This window comes from Rhinoraja longicauda, chromosome 23, assembly GCF_053455715.1.
Source record: "Rhinoraja longicauda isolate Sanriku21f chromosome 23, sRhiLon1.1, whole genome shotgun sequence".
In the NCBI taxonomy this organism is placed as follows: Eukaryota; Metazoa; Chordata; class Chondrichthyes; order Rajiformes; family Arhynchobatidae; genus Rhinoraja; species Rhinoraja longicauda.
The window spans coordinates 32,707,935-32,734,828 of record NC_135975.1 but is presented as its reverse complement, the minus strand read 5'-3'; the positions used below and the strand labels follow the sequence as shown (position 1 = coordinate 32,734,828).

Genomic DNA, 26,894 nt, shown 5'->3' with positions numbered 1-26,894 from the left:
TCTGTGTGTTTAAGGGAGATTTCATTGTGACCATTTTCCATTTTCAGTGACTGTCAGATGTGACAGTACAAGCATCTTTGTAGCTGCATTGTAATCGTTTCATCCTTTTGATGCAGATCCTGAGGATTGCATTGGAGCCAGGTTTGCCATAAACAGCAGACAACCTACTTTATGTGACTTGCATTCCTGTTAATGGGACCTCTGTAGGTTTTGACTGTTAAATCCAATCATCATGAACGAGACTTTGGATGGACGGGAAGGAAATGAATCTTGTGAAGAACTGAATCTGTTAAATGATGGATGTTTATTTGAAGGGGACTCTGACTTTGAAATTCCTGAGACACCCAGGTATAAAAGATCTTGTAACATTCAGCAAATCATTATGGATTGCTTTGTTCATCTATCTAGCCTCTATTTTTCTCATGTGTTGTCCCTCTTATTTTAAGCCCCACTTTTTGCAAGCAAAACAGTCAGCCTTACCAGGCATCAGCTGCAATCCAGGATAGGAGCATTGCTCACGATGGGAGAAAACCCAGATCTGTGAGTTGGCCTCTTTATCTTACACTTGTAATCCTAACATTGTTTCTCATGGTTAACACATAGACCAGTTTAAACAATCACTAACTCTCCTTTATCCAAACACTTGGTTCTTGAATAACTCAGTGGGTCTGGAGAAAAAGGATGGGTGAAGTTTTGGGTCGGGACCCTTCAGCTTGAAGCAGACCGGAAATGTCTCCCATCCTCCTTCTCTGGAGATGCTGCCTGACCTGCTGGGTTACTCCACTACTTTGTGTCTATCTCCAGTAGAAACCTGCATCTGCAGTACCTTTCTATACACTCGGATCTTGAATGCTACCTTGCAAAATGCTTGCTGTATTGAATGCTGTGGGAGTAGGTGTGAAATTTCCAGTAAGGATCATGGGTTATATCTATAGTGAGCAAGAATGCATTCAGAAATTGTGAGGTTGTTTGGATTATTTTGGGCAAGGTGTAGATTATGAAGATATTCAACAATATTCAACAATGTATTCAACAGTACATATTCAAGATATTCAACAATGTATGCAGTTTAGTTTAGGGATGCAGCATGGAAACGGGCCCTTCAACCCACTGAGTCCATGCCGATCAGCAATCACCCGTATACTACTTCTATCCTGTGCACTCTGGAAAATTTACAGAACCCCCATTAATCTTCAAACCTGCACATCTTTAGAATGTGGGAGGAAACCAGAGCACCTGGAGAAAACCCAAGAGGTGACGGGGAGAACGTAGAAATTCTTTACAGGCAGCACCCGTAATCAGGATCGAACCTGGGTCTCTGGCGCTGTGAGGGTATTACATGGTGGTTCCGCTTTGCAATGTACATCCCCAGGTGGGAAAGGCGGGAGTAATTTTAAGTGTGAATGGTACAGTATAGATGGCCCAGATTTGAGAGGAACAACAGAATGGTCATCGGGGATAATTATTGGGGTTAAAGGCAGAGTCCCCACACTTGGATGGCTTGTGGCATGCATCCTAGAATCCTACTTAATTATTGATGTAGTGAATGCATTAGCTTTTTTTCTTCCAAAATGCCTTTGTTTCCAGAAATGCAAATGTGACACTCCATTGAGGGTGGTGGTGGTGGGTGGGGAGAACAAGTGACTAAAGGCCAATTCGTCTAAAGTGTGGAAACAGGCCCTTTGGCCCAAGTTGCCTACACCAGCCAACGTGCCACATCTGCATTAGTCCCACCTGCATGTGTTTGGCCCATATCCCTCAAAACATGTCCTATCCCAGCACCTGTCTAAATGTTTCTTCAACGTTGTGATAATACCTGCCTCAATTACCTTCTTTGGCAACTTGTTCCTTACACCCACAACCCTAATTACATAGGAAACAATAACAGCACACTTGTGAAATCAAATTGGAGTTGACGATCTCTTCACAAACATTGTGCCTGATTAAAGTTTGAGTCTGAATCAGAATAGACAGTGGGGAGGCAGTAGATGTATTTAAATATCCAGAACACATTTGACAAGATGCTCCAGTTGCAAGAGTCCATGTAGGAGTCTGCACGTGGGGTTAAGCGGATTTTTTGGTTGACAAACTGGCCAGATAAATGCTGGATCTATAACTGTTTGTAATACTGACTTGGAAGCAAATGTATCATAGGCAAATTTTACAGATGCAGTGTGCAAAAAATAAGACAAGTTGTATGGAGGATGTGTATGTTGTCATTCAAGGTAAATAGCAAATAGTGTGTGGGGAAAATGAAAACTTCACAAAGGAAGAAATATAAATGAAGAAAAATAGCAGAATGAACATTCATGTCCTTGTGCATAAAATATAAAACTAGGACACTAGTTTCGTAAGCTGTCGGGAAGGCTAATCGAATGCTGCCCCTTATTTCAAGGGGATTACAGTGTAAAGGTAAGTGACCCTTGCTACAACTACAGTGAGACTACATTTGGAATTCAGTGCTGTCTTGGTACATTAGAGGCAGTTTGAAGAAGTTTGATTAGATGATTCTGGTGTGGAGGATTTTCCCAACATGAAATGCTCGGTAGTTTGGGTTTTGGAGATAGTCTGAATTAAACTAGATTCTTGGGAGGCAGGACAGGGTAAATGCTGAGGTCTTATTTCTTCAAGTGAAGTCTTTGATAAAGTCTAATCATTGCCTTGGTGTTAAGTGCCTATTTGAGTCTGAAATGCTTTGAATTTAGTCTTCAGACTCCTTGATGCAGATAACAGTGAACTGAGATTATGGGTGAAGTGCAGAGCAGTAGACTTGCGAAATGTCAGATCAGCTATAATTGTACTGAATGGCTGCAGGCTTGCGTTCTCATTGGCCTTTTTCTGTTCTTGATGGTGGTCTTGTGGATTTGCCATTTGAGGTTTTCCTCCCAATGCCATCCACATTTGGCAGAAGTAGATCTTGCTGGCCCGGTTAATCTGAGAGCCAGAATGAGACCCTGAGATGGGCAAATTGTAAAAAGCCCTATCCCATAACTTTGGGGGTGGATCTCTACCTGTTAACCTGCATCCATCCTGTTGAGTCCTGTCAAAATTGTTTAGATGAGGATCTCGTGCTTGGCTTTGGTTATCCATGACTGTACTGTTGTTCCAGTGAGATTTAGTTGTGTATTTATTTTTGAATCTCTATTCTTGCATTAACTTTCCAACCTTGACACACTTGCCCCTTGCTCTGCCAGTTCCTTTTTTAAAGCTTGGGCCTATATTTCAAATAAGAAATTTGTTTTGGATCACTTGATGTATGATGTATGGTTGAAGTTGTTTGCCATTCTGTACTTTGCTTAGCTATGTCCTGCTGTGTTTCAGCATTGTTTGTGACAACTTATTTATTGTGTGAACGTCCTCCAAAGCTACTCTACTGTTCCCCGGTTTGTATTACTATCTCGCTGATTATTTCATACCCTTGTACCTGCTCCAATTTTGGTTTTATAATATACCACCACTTTTGTAGTGGGGTGTTTGATATAGCACACTCTCCAGTGCATTTGCTCTTTGTCAAGTAATTCACAATATTAGACCTTGCCTTGCACAGATTGTATGATTTCCAAATTGCTGCTATCTAAACATAGCACAAAAAGTAAGGAAATTTCTGTTTGGTAGATTATTTCTTTGTTGTAACAATGCTTCTTGGCAATAAATCTTATATCGTTGGAAAGCCTGTTTATTTCCCTTTTAAATGGTGCCACATTTGTAAGGAACATGCATTTGTGGGATGAGCAGCAGAGCTGAGTATATGGGTTGCGCCCATGAAAAATTTGCCAATTCTTCTCTGCCAATGCCAAACAGCGTATTCTGCTGTTGCAATTGACTCTTGTTTTGAGCTTCTGGTACCCCCAGGTGCTGACAATCAGGTGCCTGATTGGCACCTGATTGGCAGCATCTGTGAGCATGGGCCCTGCTACAGTGGTCAGTAGGTGTCTGCTCCAAGAATCGGCATGCCACATTTGACTGATCTGGATAGGGTCCGTGCGATAGGGCAACTTCAAGCTGGTGTTCCGCAAAACCAAGTTGCGGCATTATTTGGAGTGAGCCCTAGTACCATCTCCAAAGTGGCCAAGTTCCATATAACGGGGGATGTCGGAGACAGGCCGCGAAGTGGGCATCCCAAGAAGACGACACCCGAAGAAGACCGTTTCCTCACCCTGTCAGCACTTAGGAACCGTAGGCTGTCTTCTACAGATTTGCAGTCAAGGTTTGCAGGACGATATGGCCGACGGCTCTCTGCCCAGACAATTCGGAACAGACTGCACGCAGCCGATCTCCGGTCTCATAGGGCTGCCAAGAGGCCTGCCATGACTGTCCTTCACCGTCAGGCCCGTTTGCGCTGGTGTCGGCAACACGTGCACTGGAACCTGAACATGTGGAGGAACGTTATGTTCAGCGATGAGTCCAGATTCTGCCTACGGCAGTTGGATCATAGGGTCACAGTGTGGAGAAGACGCGGAGAACGCTATGCTGATTGCTGCACCGATAGAGTAACATCTTTTGGTGGAGGCAGTGTGATGGTGTGGAGCAGCATCTCCATCACTGGAAAAACGAGGCTTGTCATCATTGGAGGCAATCTCAATGCAGAGAGATATCGAGATGAGATTCTGCAACCAGTGGCAATCCCATATCTCCACAGTCTGGGACCGAACTCTATCCTCCAAGATGACAATGCTCGCCCCCACAGAGCAGGGTTTCTCAGAGACTACCTCCAGAATTTGGGAGTGGAGAGGATGGAATGGCCTGCCAGCAGTCCTGACCTCAACCCCATTGAACACTTGTGGGATCAGCTTGGGCGTGCTGTTTGTGCCAGAGTGACCAACACAACCACGTTGACTGACTTGCGACAAATGCTGGTTGAAGAATGGGATGCCATCCCACAACAGTGTGTGACCAGGCTGGTGACCAGCATGAGGAGGAGGTGCCAGGCTGTTGTGGCTGTGTATGGTTCTTCCACACGCTACTGAGGCTCCTGTTTATTAAATGAATAAATTGTTAAATTGCCAATATGTCTTGTTTCTTCAGACTTCAATCATCCAATCCACCAAACAATACCGAACAAGAGTCAATGGCAGAATAAGCTGTTTGGCATTGGCAGAGAAGATTTGGCAGATTTTTCTTGGGCGCAACCCACATACTCAGCTCTGCTGCTCATCCCACAAATGCATGTTCCTTACAAATGTGGCACCATTTAAAAGGGAAATAAACAGGCTTTCCAATGGTATAAGATTTATTGCCAAGAAGCATTGTTACAACAAAGAAATAATCTACCAAACACAAATTTCCTTACTTTTTGTGCTATGTTTATATTTTCTCTTCATACTTGGGTAAGTATGGACAAGTCTATGGACCAAAAGCTTGAAAGTGAGTGTCTAAATTTGGCTTGCAAGATCCCGTAGTTGGAGTTGCTGCCATTGTTTCTGGAGATCCTGTCCTGGGATGATTTAAGAGTTGAAATTTTATCAAGAGAGCATGTAGCCATTGTGCCCATGCAGAAATAAACTTCTTTAAGGTAGAAGCATTCAACAACATTAAATGCTTGCTTTTTTTCCCTTTAATTTTAGGCTATTAAGAGTGCAGCCCATCCATCAAAGAAGTGCCTTGTTATGACTACTGCAACTCTGACATCTCGATGTGCTAAGCAGTTATTTGGGGAGGGCACACCATCTTCTCCTTGTTTGCGACAGAAAACTCCAGTGCATTTAAAACAAAAACAAAATTTGCCTTCCCCACATTCAGTATCCGGTAACAAGTCTACAAACTTGAACGTAGCTTCCAAATCCACGAAAATAGACCCTGCTTATAAAGAACTTTTGAAAGAATTAAGAAAAAAATATCCTGCTAGAAAGTCAACACCATCCGAGCCCAAAGTTTCCACGGTCTTTCCTGTTCAAACAAACCGCATTAATAAAAATTGTCGTTCTCTCTTAACCGTTCCTAGTTCTTCACAGTCACCAGCAATGAAAAGGGCCAAGTCAACAAGTCCTGCAGCACATGAGATCAACAATACACATTTGAAGGAAAATGAGTATCTCCATTCTGTGAGAGCTTCCTTGGGATTTCTAACATCACCCTCACACTCTTCAGTGTCCGCTTCTATGAGGATAACAGAAGCTTCAAGCTCTGCCACATTAGCGCATGGAATAAGTGACTGGATTGACCTCGTGGAGGAGAGCAATGAAATAATGGGTAAGTTTCTGTATCTTTCACAATGAAATAATGGTGCAATTCTGAGCACTAATCAGATGCCAACTTGATAAACCCTGGGTCCCTGTATCAGAACAGGTTATTATGAATGGCGGTGCTGGCTCGAAGTGCCAAATGACCTCCTCCTGCACCTATTTTCTATGTATTAACGATAGCCCTTGAAATAGATCCTTGCGCATGTTTTTCTTGAGTCCTGGACATGGTATTTTCTTGAGATGCAATTTGCCAGTTTAAAACAGTTGCTGCAACAGTGGTGGATGTTAGGTAACTTTGGGGATGGACCATCGTTGCAAAGCTCGGGTACACAATTGGATCCATTTGTTCCAGTTCCAAAGAAGGTATCGTGGCTTGCTCTTTAAATGGACAAACCCAATGCCAAAATGGGCAAGCTTGTGGAATTGTCTGGCATCTAGATAGAGCTTTTAAGGATAGTGGAGTCAGGGGGTATGGGGAGAAGGCAGGAACGGGGTACTGATTGAGAATGATCAGCCATGATCACATTGAATGGCGGTGCCGGCTCGAAGGGCCGAATGGCCTACTCCTGCACCTATTGCCTATTGTGTATCTCACTAAAATAGACCTGTGTGTACATTTGGCCCATGCAATGCTTCTTCTATCCAAGTCTTGGAGTATTGTGTTGCATAGACAAAATGGCAGAGGCATATTTAATTACTTGTAATAATAAACCAGATTGTATAATGACTTTAAGGCCTGGATAGAGTGAATGTGGATAGGATGTTTCCACTAGTGGGAGAGTCTAGGATCAGAGTCCATCGCCACAGAATAAAAAGATGTACTTTTAGAAAGGGGATGAGGAAGAAATTCTTTAGTCAGAGGGTAGTGAATCTGTGGAATTTTTTGCCACAGATGGCTAATGGAGGCCAAGTCAATAGCTATTTTTAAGGCGGAGATTGATAGATTCTTGATTAGTACGAGTGTCGAATACGAATGTACGAGTACGAATGGCGAGAAGACAGGTGAATGGGGTTGAGGGGGGAAGATAGATCAGCCATGATTGCATGGCATAAACTTTATTCTGCTCTAAAAACTTGTGAACTTTCAGTTGTTGGTCTTTTCCACTATTTAATAAATTGAAGTTTGATTATGTTCTCTACCAAATACTTGCTCATCCTTTGTATTAATGATTAGTGCCCAATAAAATATGCAGCAGTCTTGGTTCCAGGGCCTACATTCCCTAAATATGTATGTAACACTAACTGACTTTGCTCAGTTATGACTGTTTCTAATATTTTGACTTGAGCTTTGGAGTCTCAGTTGTTGATTTGTATTTCCATGTGCCCCATCTCTTGTTGAAAGCTTCGTCTGAACGGTGGGAATGGAACACCCCAATAGTAATAGATGATGGATCGACTGATAACTATGTCCGTGTTGCACAACTAGAAGAGGATGAAGCTCTGGCCAGACACCTACAGGTAAACAATGGCTGCTACAATGCTTTTGAAATTTTGATCAAGTTTCGGCACAGTGACACAGTGGTAGAATTGCTGTCTCACAGTGCCAGGGACCCGGGTTCGATCCTGACTACGGCTTCTGTCTGTACAGAGCTTGTACCTTCTCCCTGTGACTGCGTGAGTTTCCCCCGGATGCACTGGTTTCCTCCCACACTCTAAAGACGTGCAGGTTTGTAGGCTAATTGGCTTGGTATAGATGTAAATTGTCCCTTGTGTGTGTAGGATAGTGTTAGTGTGTGGGGATTGCTGGTCAGTGTGGGCCCGGTGGGCCGAAGGGCCTGTTTCCGCACTATCTCTAAACTAAACAGCAAAGTGTAACATGATTTGCTAAAAAATTGTAGGCACTGGAGAAAGTAGGCTAATTGGTTTATCTCTAGGCTTATTAATGTACAGATCAGTTTGTGAACTAATCGGTAACATTTTACTTGTCAACCTTTACTCATCTCAGCACAATCATTTTCACATCTGGATGTTCAGGTAATACATCCAAGGCTCAAGATCCACCAGCAGTGTGCAAAGAGACAACTTTTCTCCCTTTTTTCTAGCTTCCTTTCACTTATTTGAGGATTAATATCTAGATTTGCTCCCACAAATCAGCCTTCCCTGCTTTGTGCTTTTACACAATACTAATCCTCAGATTGAGAACATCAATCAATGAAATCGGCTATGCATTGACTTGCAACCATAATTCTAAAACATGCAAGTTGATCCAAGTATCCCTTAAAGTCATATTTGCCAAATGTTCAGTAGCTGTAAATGTGTATCTTCCAGAAATAATGTCTGCTGCATGAATTTTAATTGCATTACAAAAGGTACTTGGCCTCTGCCAGTCATTCTGGTTGTTTTATCCTATGGATCTGTCCCTAACTGTTCTAAACAGTGCCTAATGGTCCATCTGGGTTGTGACCAAGTTTAAATCATCAAATGCACGTGCTAGAAATCTGAAATGAAGGAAAAATGAGGGGAACATTCAGATTGGACTCCATGCAAAGTCTTTGAACTGAAATACAGAATTTTGCTTTGTGCCTAACTTGCTGAATGTTTCCAGCTTTCTATTTTATATTTAGTATACAAGCCAGCCACTGACCTTCTGGCAACTGATGGACTGGCACCTCATGGTGTGGGACTTCCTTTAATCCGGACAAAATTACCAGAGTGCACTTGATCTCCCAACCTCTCCCCAAGCAGTCCTGAAAATGTGGCTCCTGGGCCAGGTGTGGCAGCTGATCTCGACCTCATCGGGACTTCTGTGGCCAGACTTCCGATCGGCGGGTTGAATTTGCCCCCCCTTGCAGCTCGGGATCTAGAAGCCCATAGCTGACTTCCAAGGCCGACTTTGTGAGCATATCTTGGCCCCCCCCGGCGGCCTAGGCAGACTGTTCTTGTACAGTTTGATGCCTCTGAGGCCATGACCTTTGTAGATCGGCAAAACCTAATACAGCAAGGCTCGAGAACCAAGGGTGCCGGAAAATCAGTGGTGGACCTGTGATTTGATTTGTGCTCTGTATACAAATCCAGGTTCATTTCAACAGATTCATTTGCTTTGCCACAGATTTGTGTAGTTTAACATGTTGCCACATTTAGCCTTGGCCCTTCATTCTTGGGTCTTTTGTAGTACACTAATTAAATTTTTCTATTACTCAATTATAGAGTTCTGCTGTCCTTGATCATTGCTTTATTAATGTTTAAACTATTTTTTTTGCCAGGCTCAATTTGATTTGGAAGTTCAGTCCCCTGAACGTAGAAATCCTTTCCATGCAGTAAGTAGAAAACGTTCATCGTGAAATTGGCAGGAGTCTCCTGAAAATGGTGGTTGCAAAGTGGGGATAAATGGGTCCCTTTCAGAATGGCAGGCAGTGACTAGTGGGGTACCGCAAGGCTCGGTGCTGGGACCGCAGCTATTTACAATATACATTAATGACTTGGATGAAGAGATTAAAAGTACCATTAGCAAATTTGCAGATGATACAAAGCTGGGTGGTATTGTGAACTGTGAGGAAAATGCTATGAGTTGCAGGGTGACTTGGACAGGTTGTGTGAGTGGGTGGATGCATGGCAGATGCAGTTTAATGTTGATAAGTGTGAGGTTATCCACTTTGGTGGTAAGAATAGGAAGGCAGATTATCTGAATGGTGTCAAGTTAGGAAAAGGGGACGTACAACGAGATCTGGGTGTCCTAGTGCATCAGTCACTGAAAAGAAGCATGCAGGTACAGCAGGCAGTGAAGAAAGCCAATGGAATGTTGGCCTTCATAACAAGAGGAGTTGAGTATAGGAGCAAAGAGGTCCTTCTGCAGTTGTGCAGGGCCCTAGTGAGACCGCACCTGGAGTACTGTGTGCAGTTTTGGTCTCCAAATTTGAGGTAGGATATTCTTGCTATTGAGGGCGTGCAGCGTAGGTTTACTAGGTTAATTCCCGGAATGGTGGGACTGTCATATGTTGAAAGACTGGAGCAGCTAGGCTTGTATACACTGGAATTTAGGATGAGAAGGGATCTTATCGAAACGTATAAGATTATTAAGGGGTTGGACACGTTAGAGGCAGGAAACATGTTCCCAATGTTGGGGGAGTCCAGAACCAGGGGCCGCAGTTTAAGAATAAGGGGTAGGCCATTTAGAACGGAGAGGAGGAAAAACTTTTTCAGTCAGAGTTGTAAATCTGGAATTCTCTGCCTCAGAAGGCAGTGGAGGCCAATTCTCTGAATGCATTCAAGAGAGAGCTAGATAGAGCTCTTAAGGATAGCGGAGTCAGGGGGTATGGGGAGAAGGCAGGAACGGGGTACTGATTGGGAATGATCAGCCATGATCACATTGAATGGTGGTGCTGGCTCGAAGGGCGGAATGGCCTACTTCTGCACCTATCGTCTATTGTCTATTTCTGCAATCTCCCAACTTGTCGCACGCTGTAGCAACATTGATTCTGCAATCAAGATTAGTAGCTTTCCTAAATGGCAACTGTAATGAAGGAGTTATTTTTATTTGAGAAAATTGTTCTAAGCGTTTTTGTAGTTTTATCAGAAATGTGATATGGTGCTGATACCGGATCAAATATATCCAAGGCTACTGGAACGCTAGAGAAGAAATTGCAGGTGCCCTGGCTGAGGTATGCAAGCCAATAAGTATGGGTGAGGTGCTGGAAGACTGGAGGGCAGTCGGGGGAGTAGAGAGAGGCAGCATAAGTACCAGGCCCACCTCCAGCCTACAACATTTGGGGCCGGTGGTTCTGCGGCTCGCTGGCCTGTGAATTCTCCCTGGTTTCAACCCCCCACCCCCCATGGCGCTGTTTCTTCCCACCTGGTCTTGGGTTTAACGCTGATATTTACTACCCAGTTACAGCAGACAATCGACAATAATGGAGACTGTTCCCCATTGTGATCCATTATTGCGAAGGTTTGCTAAACTTGTGAATTTGAGAAATTAGTGAAAAGACCTAGTTGGCTGTCGAGTGAACTGCAAGAGGAATCTTGATGTTCCTTGGGCAAGTGAAGGTAGGACTGTGCCAATGATTGCTGACGGTAATTGTTCACTTTATATTCCCTACAGATGAGGGAGAATGCTTTCCCTGAGTTTTGTGGGTTGCCTGGTTGTGGAGAGTACGATGATGATTTATGGGCTACTGCAGATGTTGGGTACTGCGGGAGGCCTGGATGCAGGGAGTACCAGCACAGGAATGACATGCTGCCTTCAGAAGTAATCGATCCTGTTTTACATGACTTTGAAAGATTTTTTGATGACACAAATGGTGAGTGGTCACCACAGATTTATGAATGTGGTTTAACTTTTAATGAGATGTGGGCAAAGAACAAGAGCCAGTGCAAGCTACTAAGTTTAGTTTTTCACTACAGATAGTGTGGAAACAGGCACTTCGGCCCACTGAGTCCACACCGACCAGCCATCCCCGCACTCTAACACTATTCGACACACCACAGACAATTAAAATGTTTTGCTAGGCCAATTGCCAACAGACCTGTACTTCTTTGGAGTTGCTCAGCTGGTGAAAATAATGGCTGTTGTCTTCATTGTCATCAGTTTTCTGCACTTTGTGCCTCTTGATATTTCGGTCTGTTCTCTGACTGAATGAGCATCCAAGCCCTTGTGGACAGTTCCAAAGATTTCTCAATATAAAGCATAGAACATGCACTTCAGCCCACAGTGTCTGTGCCAAACATGATGCCAAGACCAACAGATGCTGTCTGTACAGCGTTTGTACTTTGCCCCTGTGATTGTGTGGTTTTTCTCTGCGTGCTCTGGTTTTTCTCCCACACTCCAAAGACGTACAGGTTTGTAGTTTAATTGGCTTTGGTTAAATTGTCCCTAGTGTGTGTAGGATGGTATTAGTGTGCAGGGATTGCTGGTCGGTGCAGACCCGGTGGGCCGAAGGACCTGTTTCCAAGCTGTATCTCTAAATTAAACTAAAACTGAACTAAATCTATTCTAAACTTTGCCTCTCCTTAAAGTTACATACTATAGTATTTGATATTTTCATCTTTAGGAAAAGGGTTCTGACTGTCCATCCTATCTATGCCTCTTGCATGGAAAGATTTGTGTAATATAATACTTTCCTCTATTAATGGAATTGATCTTGTTCTTGGCTTGTGACGTGTTATTAAGATAACTTTCAACCCATTTTACTAATGAGCTAACTAAATGATCATAAAGCACAATGGTGTGTTAATTTTTCAGTTGATCTTTGCATTTGAAAAACTGCACGCCCACTACTCAAAGCCAAATGAAAATCTGAAGACTACAGATACTAGAATTCTAAAATAAAGCAATAATGGGTAGAGACACAAAGCTGGAGTAACCCAGTGGGTCAGACAGCATCTCTGGAGGAAAGGAATAGGTGACGTTTCAGGTTGAGACCCTTCAGACTGAGACGGGGAAAGGAATGGGAGATAATCATGGAGTATTGCGGAACTCTCGTCAGCATCTGCAGTTCCTCCCTACAGTTTATCTCTCCAAGAGTTCTGCTACACCCCCACTGTGATTCTCTCTCATTCCCCTTTCCCCGACTCTCAGTCTGAAGAAGGGTCTCAACCTGAAACATCACCCATTCCTTTTCTCCAGAGATGCTGCCTGACCTTTTGGGTTTCTCCAGCTTTTTGTGCCTTTGGTTTACACCTGCATCTGCAGTTCCTCCCTACACAATAATGGGTACACTTGGGTCAGGCAGTATCTGTGGAAGGAATTGGTAAATGTTTCAATCTGGGATCAGAACTGGGGAAGAAAAAATGTAGTCACTTGATATAATTGTGAGCTTTTGAATTGTGGTTGGTTGTATTTAAATTCTGGCAGGACTTTCCTGAAAGGTGCAAAATTAAGATAAAAAAGCTTCTGGGGGGAAAAAAAATCATCATACCGCTGGTCCAATTATAACATGTTCTATGACATTGTATTTGGCAAATGATTGAGATTCATTTTGAATTTATCCTTGTTTTAATAGAGCAAAGATTAAAATCACGTGTAGGAAGAAACTGCAGATGCTGGTTTAAACCAAAGATAGACACAAAGCGGGAGTAACTCAGCAGGTCACACAACATCTCTGGAGAAAAGGAATAGGTGATGTTTTGGGTCAAGTCCCTTCAGACTAAAATCAGATTTCAGTTTAAAATTCAGATTAAAATCAGATTTATCTTTGTCCTGTTTCTGTTGTTGGCTTTGCTTTATTTCTCTGGGTTTGCAATAGACAATAGGTGCAGGAGTAGGCCATTTGGCCCTTCGCGCTAGCACCGCCATTCACCGTGATCATGGCTGGTCATGCACAATCAGTATCTCGTTCCTGCCTTCTCCCCATATCCCCTGACTCCGCTATCATTAAGAGCTCTATCTAACTCTCTTGAAAGCATCCAGATAATTGGCCTCCAATGCCTTCTGAGGCAGAGAGTTCCACAGCTTTGCAACTCTCTGAGTAAAAAGGTTTTTCCTCATCTCCATTCTAAATGGCCCTACCCTTATTGTGGCCCCTGGTTCGGTACTCCCCCAACATCAGGAACATATTTCCTGCCTGCGTGTCCAATCCCTTAATAATCTTTTATGTTTCAATAAGATTCCCTCTCATCCGTCTAAATTCCAGAGTATACAAGCCCAGTCGCTCCTGTCTTTCAACGTATGACAGTCTCGCCATTCCGGGAATTAACCTCGTGAACCTACGCTGCACTCCTTCAATAGCAAGAATGTCCTTCCTCAAGTTTGGAGACCAAAACTGCACACAATACTCCAGGTGTGGTCTCACTAGGGCCCTGTACAACTGCAGAAGGACCTCTGCTTCTATACTCAACTCCCCTTGTTATGAAGGCCAACGTACCATTGGCTTTCTTCGCTACCTGCTGTACCTGCATGCTTGCGTTCAGTGACTGATGCACTAGGACACCTAAGTCTCATTGTACTTCCTCTTTTCCTAACTTGACATCATTCGGATAATAATCTTACTTCCTGTTCTTACCACCAAAGTGGATAACCTCACATTTATCCACATTAAACTGCATCTGCCATGCATCTGCCCACTCACACAACAGTTCAACAACAGTTCAACAGAGCTTTATTTGTCATTCGGTACCAAGGTACCGAACGAAACTACATAGCAGTCACACACAAAAAAGAACACAAGACACATGACCCCACATGACCCCAACACAAATGTCCATCACAGTGACTCCAAACACCCCTCACTGTGGAGGCAACAAAACTTCCACTCTCTTCCCCACGCCCACGGACAGACAGCTCGTCCCCGACCGACCCGCACAGTCCCCGCAAGGGGATGGAAGTCCCCGCGGCCGAGCTGTGCGCAGCTAAGTCCCGCGGCCGAGCCGCACTAGGCGATGTTAGGCCCCGCGGCCAAGCCGCACCGGGCGATGGAGGCCCCGCGGCCGAGCCGCACCGGGCGATGTTAAGTCCAGCGGCCGAGCCGCACCAGTGATGAAAAGTCCCGCGGCCGAGCCGCACCGGGCGATGGAAGGCCCCGCGGCCGAGCCGCACCGGGCGATGGAAGGCCCCGCGGCCAAACCGCACCGGGTGATGTTAAGTCCAGCGGCCGAGCCGCACCAGCGATGAAAAGTCCCGCGGCCGAGCCGCACCGGGCGATGGAAGGCCCCGCGGCCGAGCCGCACCGGGCGATGGAAGGCCCCGCGGCCAAGCCGCACCGGGCACTGTTAAGTCCAGCGGCCGAGCCGCACCGGGCGATGTTAGGCCCCGCGGCCGAGCCGCACCCCGCGCCGTGAGGCAGAGACCTAAAAGAGAAAGGTTTCCCCCACCCACACCACCACCCCCCACACATACACAACCAAAAAAAAAAAAAAACCATCCCAACACCGACACACAACAAAAAAAAAAGGAAAAAAGACGAACAGACTGCTAGCGAGCCGCAGCCGTCCAAGTCACCCTGCAACCTCATAGCATCTTCCTCACAGTTCACACTGCCATCCAGCTTTGTGTCGTTTTTTAATCCCTTCATCCAAGTCATTAATGTATATTGTAAATAGCTACGGTCCCAGCACCGAGCCTTGCGGTACCCAACTAGTCACTGCCTGCCATTCTGAAAGGGACCCATATATCCCCACTCTTTGCTTTCTACCTGCCAACCAATTTTCTATCCATGTCAGTACCCTACCTCCAATACCATGTGCTCTAATTTTGCCCACTAATCTCCTATGTGGGACCTTGTCGAAGGCTTTCTGAAAGTCAATGTACACCACATCCACTGGCTCTCCCCTGTCCATTTTCCTAGTTACATCCTCAAAAAATTCCAGGAGATTAGTCAAGCATGATTTCCCCTTCGTAAATCCATGCTGACTCGGAACAATCCTGTTACTGCTATCCAAATGTTCCGCATTTTATAATTGACACCAGCATCTTGACCAACACCAATGTCAGACTAACTGGTCTATAATTTCCCGTTTTCTCACTCCCTCCTTTCTTAAAAAGTGGGATAACATTAGCTGCCCTCCAATCCACAGGAACTGTTCCTGAATCTATAGAATATTGGAAAATGATCATCCACGATTTCTAGAGCCACCTCCTTAAGTACCCTAGGATGCAGACCATCAGGCCCTGGGGATTTATCAGCCTTCAGTCCCATCAGTCTACCCAACACCATTTCCTGCCCTAGGATCTCTGGCCACTAGAACATCTGGGAGATTGTGTCTTCCTTAGTGAAGACAGATCCAAAGTACCGGTTCAACTCGTCTGCCATTTCCTTGTTCCCCATAATAAATTCCCCTGCTTCTGTCTTCAAGGGACCCACATTTGCCTTAACTATGTTTTTCCTCTTCACATACCTAAAGAAGCTTTTACTATCCTCCTTTATATTATTGGCTAGCTTACCTTCGTACCTCATCTTTTCTCCCCATATTGACTTTTTAGTTATCTTATGTTGCTCTTTAAAAGATTCCCAATCCTCTGTCTTCCCGCTCTTCTTTGCTATGTTATATATTTTTAATTTTTATGCTGTCCTTGACTTCCCTTGTCAGCCACGGGCTCCTCTCACTCCCCTTACAATCTTTCCTCTGGGATGATTGATCCTGCACCTTCTACATTATTCCCAGGAATACCTGCCATTGCTGTTCCACTGTCATCCCTGCTAGGGTCTCCTTCCAGTCAAATCTGGCCAGCTCCTGCCTCATGCTTCTATAATCCCCTTTGCTATACTGTAATACTGACACTTCTGATTTTCCCTTCTCCCTCTCAATTTGTAGATGAAAACTTATCATATTATGATCACTGCCTCCTAATGGCTCTTTTACCTTGAGTTCCCTTATCAAATCAGGTTCATTACGCAACGCTAAATCCAGAATTGCATGCTCCCTTGTAGGCTCCAGTACAAGCTGTTCTAAGAATCCATCTCGGAGGCACTCCAAAAACTCTCTTTCCTGGGGTCCATTACCAACCTGATTTTCCCAGTCTACCTGCATGTTAAAATCTCCCATAACCACCGTAGCATTACATTTGTGACGTGCCAATTTTAACTCTTGATTCAACTTGCACCCTATGTCCAGGCTACTGTTTGGGGGCCTGTAGATAACTCCCCTTAGGGTCTTTTTACCCTTACAATTCCTCAGTTCTATCCATACTGATTTTACATCTCCTGATTCTATGTCACCTCTTGCAAGGTACTGAATATCATTCCTTACCAACAGAGTGACCCCATGCCCTCTGCCCACCTGTCTGTCGTTTCGATAGGTCGTATACCCCTGAATATTCAGCTCCCAGCTCTGGTCCTCTTGTAGCCATGTCTCTGTAATTCCTACATCATACTTGGATATAGGGATGAGTGGATAAAGATCAACACAATGGATTTGTCCAGTTGAGGAAAAGGTGGCTTTCAATCCCTTCTGAATAAAAGATCAACACAATGGATCACCAACACCAACCCAAAACTTCTATTTTCCCCTCCAGATATACTATCTTGCCTGCTGAGTTTCTTCCAGCAGTTTGTTTTACCCCAGTTTCCAGAATCTCTTGTCTCTTCGCTTCTGTGCTAACTCTACTAACCAGGTCTTCATGGTTTTTCACTTTGCATATCTCCAATCAGTAATTTGTTAGCTCCAACTGGTTTAAAATAATGATTTAGTGCGTTTAAAGTTTTGATTTACAGCTCTAAAGGTCTTTGTACACCATTTTAGTGCCCTTGCACATTGAACTCGCCAACTTTTCAGAGGGCTATAAATAAGTATTACAAGACATTGTGTAGGAGGGAACTGCAGATACTGGTGTACACCGGAGATAGATGCAAAATGCTAGAGTAACTCAGCGGTTAGGCAGCATCTCTACATAGAAGGAATGGGTGACGTTTTGGGTTGAGACCCTTCAGACAGTCAGGGGAGAGGGAGACATGGATATGGAAGGGTAAGGTTTGAAAATGAAAGATCAAAGGGGGCAAAGGCCAAGGAAAATGGAGAATAGATCATTGTTAACTAGAGGAAGATGACAATGAGGCATACAAAGATCAAATGTAATCAGGAGGACAGTGAGGCTAGTTGGCGAGCTAGGATATGGAGAGAGAGAAAACAAGGGCTACTTGAAGTTAGAGAGGTCAATATTCATGCTGCTGGGTTGTAAGCTGCCCAAGCAAAATATGAGGCGCAGTTTCTCCACTTTGCATTGGGCCTCGCTCTGACAGTGGAGGAGTCCCAGGTCAGAATGGGAAGGAGAGTTAGTGTTTAGCAACCGGGAGATCATGTAGGACTGAGCGTAGGTGTTCAGCAAGGCCAATAGTAGCTGCTTTTTCTTGAAGGCCTGGCCAGTTTTGTGGATGGACCGAATTAAACATTATTATGAACTAGCACATATGTATAAATACTTGGAGTTGCAGAATTTCCTTTCACTCTCAAAATAAACGGAACAATTTCTACTCTAGGCAGACGTAGAGGCAGGAGGCGTAGCCGACACCACACTGCCTCCGTATACTTGAACGATGAAAATGACGGCAATGACTACGAGGCAAGTTGTTTGTACCATTTAATACGTATATTGATATATGAATTCAAATCTATGGTTTGGGTAATCTTGCACTCTTAAACCCCAGGCCTTGCTAGCTTTTGAAGAAGGACAGGGTTCAGCTGTTGCACAGGGCAAACTCAGCAATGCTGACATTAACCGGCTGCCTATCAAGATTTTTGACCCAAATTACGCTGCAGAAAAGACACAGTAAGTAAATGTTTGGAATGTACTCCACCTGGAATTGGGGGAAATGTATTTAGTTTCCCAAACTGAGTGGGGAAATTGCTGGGAGGAAGAACCTTGCCAGGATTGACTGGTTCCTGAAATGGCTTGATACTAGTTACTTGGGTAAGTAATTTACTAAATTGATATTGATCAAAGTGCACACTTTGCAATTGTGTATTTAGTGCTTTGCGGCTGATGACCCAAGCAGCATCCCATTTTAAACTAAACTTTTGTGTAGTTGCTGTTCATCATGTTGCTAATTTATTTCCTCTTTCCAGAGTGATAATGGGTTTTTGCCTTGAATTAATTATCTGTATTGCAGTGCTTGTGCATAAGATGGATAATACAATTTCAAAGCTTTGCCCTGGCCTCCATTTGTTAAATCACTAAGAGGCCTCCCTCCATTTGGCACATGTCTGCACCTGTTTGAAAAGTACTCTTCCGCCTGAACTCTTCTGCAGGCCCTGCCCCCTTGGCTCCAAGTGCTTAATTATCTGAACTTTGGCTGCTTGCTTAAAAATAACCTGCCTTGCTTGAATCTTGTTCTTGGAAAGAACCTCTGATCTCATCTGCACCCTTGAGTACCATCAGTTTTGTCTCTGTGCAATACTGGACCTGTGGCAGTGAGGTTCAGTGTGACCTGTATGCTTCCATGCAATACTGGACCTGTGGCTGCACAGTTGGGCATGACCTGTGCACTAGGTTTCATCTCTGAACCAACAGAGGATGATGGCATTCACTAGGCTTTCTATTCTGTGCATGGTCTGTCGCACACTTATCAAAGTCCCTTCCTTCTCTCGTTGCTGTATCTTGCCATTTATTGTATCTTCTATCTTGCTGCACATTCTCAACTTCTCTGGATTAAATTCAGTCTGCATCTTTTCTACCCTGTAGCCACCTTGTTGTCAATGTCTTCCTATGAATACCAAGCCAATGTTTGCATCCAGTACAAACTACTTTCCCCTTACATTTGGAGCTAAATTGTTAAAATGTAAAACTAGTTTTCTGTCAAGTAAAACTACCAATAGCGTTCCAGCCACAACAAGGTGGCACAACTGGCAGAGCTGCTGCCTCGCAGTGCCAGAGACCCAGGTTGGATCCTGACCTCGGGTGCTGTCAGTGAAGCTTGCACATTCTCCCTGTGACAGCGTGGGTTTCCTCTGGGTCATCTGGTTTCCTCCCACGTCCCAAAGGTGTGCAGGTTTATGGGTTATTTGGTCTCTAAATTTTCCCTGGTGTGTCAGGAATGGATGAGAATCTGGGATAACATAGAACTAGTGTGAATGGGTGGTCTGTGTGGGCTGAAGGGCCTGTTTCCAGTCTATCTTTCAATTCATTAAAAAAACCTTTTGCTTTAACCAGCCTGCCATTTCAAAGCTTTTCAGAAGCGGCTGAAACTGTGCAAACCTGTTTAATTATGCATCATTGACATCACCTTAAACCCATGATATTTGTAATTATCTGGTTGTTTCAGTGAAGGTTTATCATGTACCTCTGGATGGATTCCAATAATTTGTCCACTTAAAACAATTTTCAAGTTTTAAAAGCAGCTTCAGTAAATTTGTGCTTGTAGTAAAGCACTATGTACTAATAGTGTTTTCAGTATTTTTAAACAGTTTTATGAAGTCCATTCAACATATTGCTCTAGGCACTTGGTTCCATGATGCCCCTTATGGCTGGTGCATAAATGATCATGAAAATAGCTGAATTGTTAAATAAAGATGTTTACCTTGGAACCCTTCCTCCTGCCCCAATACTGTTTTCATAATAATCACAGAAAATTAATAACATAGGCTGTTATCTTGTACCATTTTGTAAACAATAGACGATAGGTGCAGGAGTAGGCCATTCAGCCCTTCGAGCCAGCACCGCCATTCAATGTGATCATGGCTGATCATTCTCAATCAGTACCCCGTTCCTGCCTTCTCCCCATACCCCCTCACTCCGCTATCCTTAAGAGCTCTATCCAGCTCTCTCTTGAAAGCATCCAACGAACTGGCCTTCACTGCCTTCTGAGGCAGAGAATTCCACACCTTCACCACTCTCTGACTGAAAAAGTTCTTCCTCATCTCCGTTCTAAATGGCCTACCCCTTATTCTTAAACTGTGGCCCCTTGTTCTGGACTCCCCCAACATTAACATAGTGTTAATGTGCGGGGATCACTGGGCGGCACGGACTTGGTGGGCCGAAAAGGCCTGTTTCCGGCTGTATATACATGACATGACATGATATGATTGGGAACATGTTTCCTGCCTCTAATGTGTCCAATCCCCTAATTATCTTATATGTTTCAATAAGATCCCCCCATATCCTTCTAAATTCCAGTGTATACAAGCCTAATTGCTCCAGCCTTTCAACATACGACAGTCCTGCCATTCCGTGAATTAACCTAGTGAACCTACGCTGCACGCCCTCAATAGCAAGAATATGCTTCCTCACATTTGGAGACCAAAACTGCACACAGTACTCCAGGTGCGCTCACCAGGGCCCGGTACAACTGTAGAAGGACCTCTTTGCTCCTATACTCAACTCCTCTTGTTATGAAGGCCAACATTCCATTGGCTTTCTTCACTGCCTGCTGTACCTGCATGCTTCCTTTCAGTGACTGATGCACTAGGACACCCAGATCTCGTTGAACATCCCCTCTTCCTAACTTGACACCATTCAGATAATAATCTGCCTTTCTATTCTTACTTCCAAAGTGAATAACCTCACACTTATCTACATTAAACTGCATCTGCCATGTATCCGCCCACTCACACAACCTGTCCAAGTCACCCTGCAGCCTTATTGCATCTTCCTCACAATTCACACTACCCCCCAGCTTAGTATCATCTGCAAATTTGCTAATGGTGCTTTTAATCCCTTCATCTAAGTCATTAATGTATATCGTAAATAGCTGGGGCCCCAGCACCGAACCTTGCGGTACCCCACTGGTCACTGCCTGCCATTCCAAAAGGGACCCATTTATCCCCACTCTTTGCTTTCTGTCTGTCAACCAATTTTCTATCCATGTCAGTACCCTACCCCCAATACCATGTGCTCTAATTTTGCCCACTAATCTCCTATGTGGGACCTTGTCGAAGGCTTTCTGAAAGTCGAGGTACACCACATCCACTGACTCTCCCCTGTCAATTTTCCTAGTTACATCCTCAAAAAAATTCCAGTAGATTTGTCAAGCATGATTTCCCCTTCGTAAATCCATGCTGACTCGGAATGATCCTGTTACTGCTATCCAAATGCTCAGCAATTTCGTCTTTTATAATTGACTCCAGCATCTTCCCCACCACTGATGTCAGACTAACTGGTCTATAATTACCCGTTTTCTCTCTCCCTCCTTTCTTAAAAAGTGGGATAACATTTGCTATCCTCCAATCCACAGGAACTGATCCTGAATCTATAGAACATTGAAAAATGATCTCCAATGCTTCCACTATTTCTAGAGCCACCTCCTTAAGTACCCTGGGATGCAGACCATCAGGCCCTGGGGATTTATCAGCCTTCAGTCCCATCAGTCTACCCAAAACCATTTCCTGCCTAATGTGGATTTCTTTCAGTTTCTCCATCACCCTAGGTTCTCCGGCCCCTAGAACATTTGGGAGATTGTGTATCTTCCTCAGTGAAGACAGATCCAAAGTAACGGTTTAACTCGTCTGCCATTTCTTTGTTCCCCATAATAAATTCCCCTGCTTCTGTCTTCAAGATACCCACATTTGCCTTGACTATTTTTTTCCTCTTCACGTACCTAAAAAAACTTTTGCTATCCTCCTTTATATTATTGGCTAGTTTACCCTCGTACCTCATCTTTTCTCCCTGTATTGCCTTTTTAGTTAACTTTTGTTGCTCTTTAAAAGAGTCCCAATCCTCTTTCTTCCCACTCTTCTTTGCTATGTTATACTTCCTCTCCTTAATTTTTATGCTGTCCTTGACTTCCCTTGTCAGCCACAGGTGTCTCTTACTCCCCTTAGAGTCTTTCCGCCTCTTTGGGATAAATTGATCCTGCAACCTCTGCATTATTCCCAGGAATACCTGCCATTGCTGTTCTACTGTCTTCCCTGCTAGGGCCTCCTTCCAGTCAATTTTGGCCAGCTCATGCCTCTGTAATCCCCTTTGCTATACTGTAATACTGACACTTCCGATTTTCCCTTCTGCCTTTCCATTTGCAGAGTAAAACTTATCATGTTGTGATCACTGCCTCCTAATGGCTCTTTTATCTCTATTCCCCTTATCAGATCAGGATCATTACACAACACTAAATCCAGAATTGCCTTCTCCCTGGTAGGCTCCAGTACAAGCTGTTCTAAGAATCCATCTCGAAGGCACTCTACAAACTCTCTTTCCTGGGGTCCATTTCCAACCTGATTTTCCCAGTCTACCTGCATGTTGAAATCTCCCCTAACCACCGTAGCATTACATTTGTGACACGCCAATTTTATATCCTGATTCAACTTGCACCCTATGTCGAGGCTACTGTTTGGGGGCCTATAGATAACTCCCATTAGGGTCTTTTTACCCTTACAATTCCTCATTTCTATCCATACTGATTCAACATCTCCTGATTCTATGTCACCCCTTGCAAGGGAATGAATATCATTCAAGTCAAGGCAAGTCAAATTTATTTGTCACATACACATACACGATGTGCAGTGAAATGAAAGTGGCAATGCCTGCGGGTTGTGCACAACAAAGAATTACAGTTACAGCATATAAATAAAGTTAATAAGTTACTATTAGTGTCGACAAAAATTTAGTCTCTGGGGTTATAAAAGTTGGCAGTCCTGATGGCCTGTGGGAAGAAGCTCCGTCTCATCTTCTCCGTTTTCACAGCGTGACAGCGGAGGCGTTTGCCTGATCGTAGCATCTGGAACAGTCCGTTACTGGGGTGGCAGGGGTTCCTCATGATCTTGCTTGCTCTGGATCTGCACCTCCTGATGTATAGGTCCTGCAGGGGGACGAGTGTAGTTCCCATGGTGCGTTCTGCCGAACGCACTACTCTCTGCAGGGCCATCCTGTCCTGGGCAGAGCTGTTCCCAAACCAGACTGTAATGTTGCCGGACAGGATGCTCTCTACAGCCCCAGAGTAGAAGCAATGAAGGATCCTCAGAGACACTCTGAATTTCCTCAGTTGTCTAAGGTGGTAAAGGCGCTGCTTAGCCTTACCCACCAGTGCGGCAATGTGCGTTGCCCAAGTCAGATCCTCTGCGATGCGGACTCCCAAGTATTTAAAACTGCTCACTCTATCCACAATAGACCCATTTATCTCCAGTGGCGTGTACGTCCTTGGATGTTTAGCCCTTCTGAAGTCCACCAGACATTCCTTACCAGCAGAGCAACCCCACCCCCTCTGCCCACCTGTCTGTCTTTTCTATACGTTGTGTACCCCGAATATTCAGTTCCCAGCCCTGGTCCTCTTGTAGCCATGTCTCAGTGATCCCTACAACATCATTCTTGCCCATGACTAACTGAGCCACAAGCTCATCCACTTTATTGTTTGTACTACGCGCATTTAAGTACAACACTTTAACTTCTGTATTTACCTCCCCTCTCACATCGGTCACAAATGGCCCTGCCCTTAATCTCTTTTCCCCTCTAGAACTTCTGTTCCCATTCTTCCGAGAGTCTTCTGCAATATCTCCTGTATTCCCTTTAACCTCATCTTCATATTCACAATTTGTTAACCCCTCCCCCCCCACTACTTAGTTTAAAGCCACAGGTGTTGCACTAGCAAACCTGCCTGCCAGAATGTTTGTCCCCCTGCTGTTAAGATGTAACCCATCCCTTTTGTACAAGTCACCCCTAGCCCAGAAGAGATCCCAGTGGTCCAGAAATCTAAATCCCTGCTCTCTGCACCAGCCCCTCAGCCATAAATTCATACCCTCTATCTCTCTGTTCCTGGCCTCACCAGCACGAGGTACCGGTAGCAGTCCAGAGATAACCACCTTCGGCCTCCTACTTCTCAGTCTTTTTCCTAACTCTCTAAACTCCCGCTGTAGCACCTCCTTCCTCTTCCGCCCGACGTCATTCGTGCCCACGTGCACAACGACTTCAGGTTAAACGTGCAAATGAAATCTGCAATAAGATGTCTCTGACACTGAGTAGATTTCTCAATCCAATCTTGTCAAATTTATAGCTTACCTTTTTTTTAGATTTTAGATTTAGAGATACAGCGCAGAAACAGGCCCTTCGGCCCACCGTGTCCACGCCCCCCAGCGATCCCCGCACACTAACACTATCCTACACCCAATTTTTACATTTACCAAGCCAATTAACCTACATACCTGTACGTCTTTGGAGTGTGGGAGGAAACCGAAGATGTCGGAGAAAACCCACGCGGGTCACGGGGAGAACGTACAAACACCGTACAGACAGCACCCGTAGTCAGGATCGAACTTGAATCTCCGGCGCTGCATTCGCTGTAAGGCAGCAACTCGGCCGCTGCGCCACCGTGCCGCCCACCTTCACAAGGAGCCACTGTTTAGCCGTCCAGAAATATCACTGACAATTCACCTAATTACATGGGATTCTGTCAACTTTTTCCTTGCCTTTGTAAATGACTTGTTCTGCTGTATCTTAAACATTTTACTTTGTAATGCACATCTTGCTACCTTTCTCACCAGGTGTCATATTTGCTTCAATGACTATTCTTCAGGAGAAAAGCTGCGAATCTTGCCCTGCCTTCATGACTATCATTGTCAGTGCATTGATCGCTGGTTAAAGGTATTGCAAAATTTCACTATTTTTTCCTTTAAAACTTTTGTGACTCAAAATAGTAAGGCACGAAACTATAACTTAGTTTCCTGGGCAGTTTCTGCAGGGTTACTTTAGTAGTAAATAACTGCAAGGCCCTACATTTTAAAGACAATTTTATTTCCGATTTGCAGGTGATGAATGTTTTTTGGTCTGGAGAAAAACAATTTTACATTAAAAATGATGTGGAAGTAATTGATGGCTATTTTACATGAAAGTCAATAATTAGTCCGAACCCATGTCACTTCTAAACTGAGACTGCACTCGTCTACTGTATAACGTTCAATCTCTGTAGTTTTTGTAGTGCCTTGGTGTATGTCAGAGTTGTCCATTGTCTGAGTGTCCTTTGAAGTAAGTCAGTCTTTTTTTAAATTGTGTTTCCTTTATGCCTTCATAGTACAAGAAATATCTAGCTTGCTTTTCATGTTGCAGATGTCTACAGTGTTTGCACATCTGGTATTTCAGCAGTAACTAATGCATGCTGAGGACTACATTTGTTCCATTTCAAGTTGCCTTCCCCCATTTTGCTACTGAGATTTAAGTTTAGTTTATTATGTGTGTTGAGGTACAGTGAGAGGCTTTTGTTGCGTACGAACCAGTCAGCAGAAAGACAATATCACAATTGAGCCAGCCACCTTGTGCAGATACATGATAAAGGGAATAATGTTTGGTGCAAGGTAAAGTCTGATCAAAGAGAGCCTGAGGGTCTCCAGTAAAGTAGATAGTAGCTCAGGATAGCTCTCAAGTTGTGGTAGGATGGTTCAGTTGCCTGATGACAGCTGGCAAGAAACTCCCTGAATCTGGAGGTGTACATTTTCACACTACTTTATCTGTTGCCAGGGTGCGACTCATCCTTAAAGCATGCCATGTACATGAACAACTTGAATTCTTGCAGCAGCTTTTGTATCAAATTTGCAGCGACTGTAAAATGCTAAGGCGAGTAATTTTAACTTCTCTCCTGCAGGATCATTCAAATTGCCCGATCTGCAGAGTGGATATAAATCTGGAATCTGCATGACCATGGCAAGACAGCAATCAAAAGTCATCAAGTGCAATAATTTGCTTCAAATGGATGCATTCAGCCATAGAGGAAAATGTTTACACTGACTCTCAGGACTTCTAACATTTCTACATTGGTTTAATCTCTACTTTCCAAAGCAAAGACCAAAATAAAGTAATTAATAGCTACCTTAGATTTTATTTTTATGAAAATAAATAAATGCCTTTTTACACTGCCTAAATTAAACTTTTCTCAGTCTTGAAAGTTACAGCTCGGATTCTTGTGATTTATTTAAATCATCTTGTGGATGACGGATCAATTCAGATGCATCACCATAAGCTGTGTGGAAAATTCAGTGCTGGATACTTTGAAATGGCTTGCTTCAACACGAGAAGAGGAGTTTGAATCAACCCAAGTCTTGGAATTCTCTATCAAATTGTAATGAGAATTTACTTTGAAGGGAGGGAAGAATTTCTTGTATCTATAAATAGTATTTAATTTCTAGGATTTGTTTTATTGATGCTGTACAAGTGTCCATCTGTGAGGAAGGATAGTGTGGTTTGAGTTGTCATGGGCTATTTCTGTATAACAGACTAGATGCCATTACTTCATCTAAGGCAAACACCTGTGAAGAAGAAAATAACTTTTTAAAAATGTGCTCCTCAACCGTCTTTCTACTTTGTATTATTTTTAAATGTACCCAGTCCAGTCGTTGAATTATTAAAGATGTATATGTTTGTCTTATCACTGTTTGAATCTAATGTACAGGTCGGAATGATCTTGGGCATAATGTACTGAACATGGTTTGTTA

At 43.9% G+C, this 26,894-nt stretch overlaps 1 protein-coding gene across 3 annotated transcripts in view; it reads left to right on the top strand.

The window, feature by feature from the left end:
* The window catches only part of LOC144605126 (uncharacterized), a 34,437-nt gene extending 7,543 nt beyond the window's left edge, over positions 1–26,894 (top strand). The window contains exons 2-11 of one of the 3 annotated variants that reach the window (XM_078420192.1): positions 117–348; positions 447–540; positions 5,565–6,189; positions 7,525–7,640; positions 9,386–9,439; positions 11,221–11,419; positions 18,029–18,111; positions 18,197–18,318; positions 24,954–25,053; positions 26,048–26,894. In XM_078420192.1, the coding sequence (XP_078276318.1) occupies positions 233–348; positions 447–540; positions 5,565–6,189; positions 7,525–7,640; positions 9,386–9,439; positions 11,221–11,419; positions 18,029–18,111; positions 18,197–18,318; positions 24,954–25,053; positions 26,048–26,101 (1,563 nt within the window). In that variant the 5' untranslated portion in view covers positions 117–232 and the 3' untranslated portion in view covers positions 26,102–26,894. Of the gene's footprint in view, positions 1–116; positions 349–446; positions 541–5,564; positions 6,190–7,524; positions 7,641–9,385; positions 9,440–11,220; positions 11,420–13,120; positions 13,214–18,028; positions 18,112–18,196; positions 18,319–24,953; positions 25,054–26,047 lie in introns of those variants that run through there. The other 2 variants (XM_078420193.1, XM_078420194.1) reach the window with 2 other exon arrangements.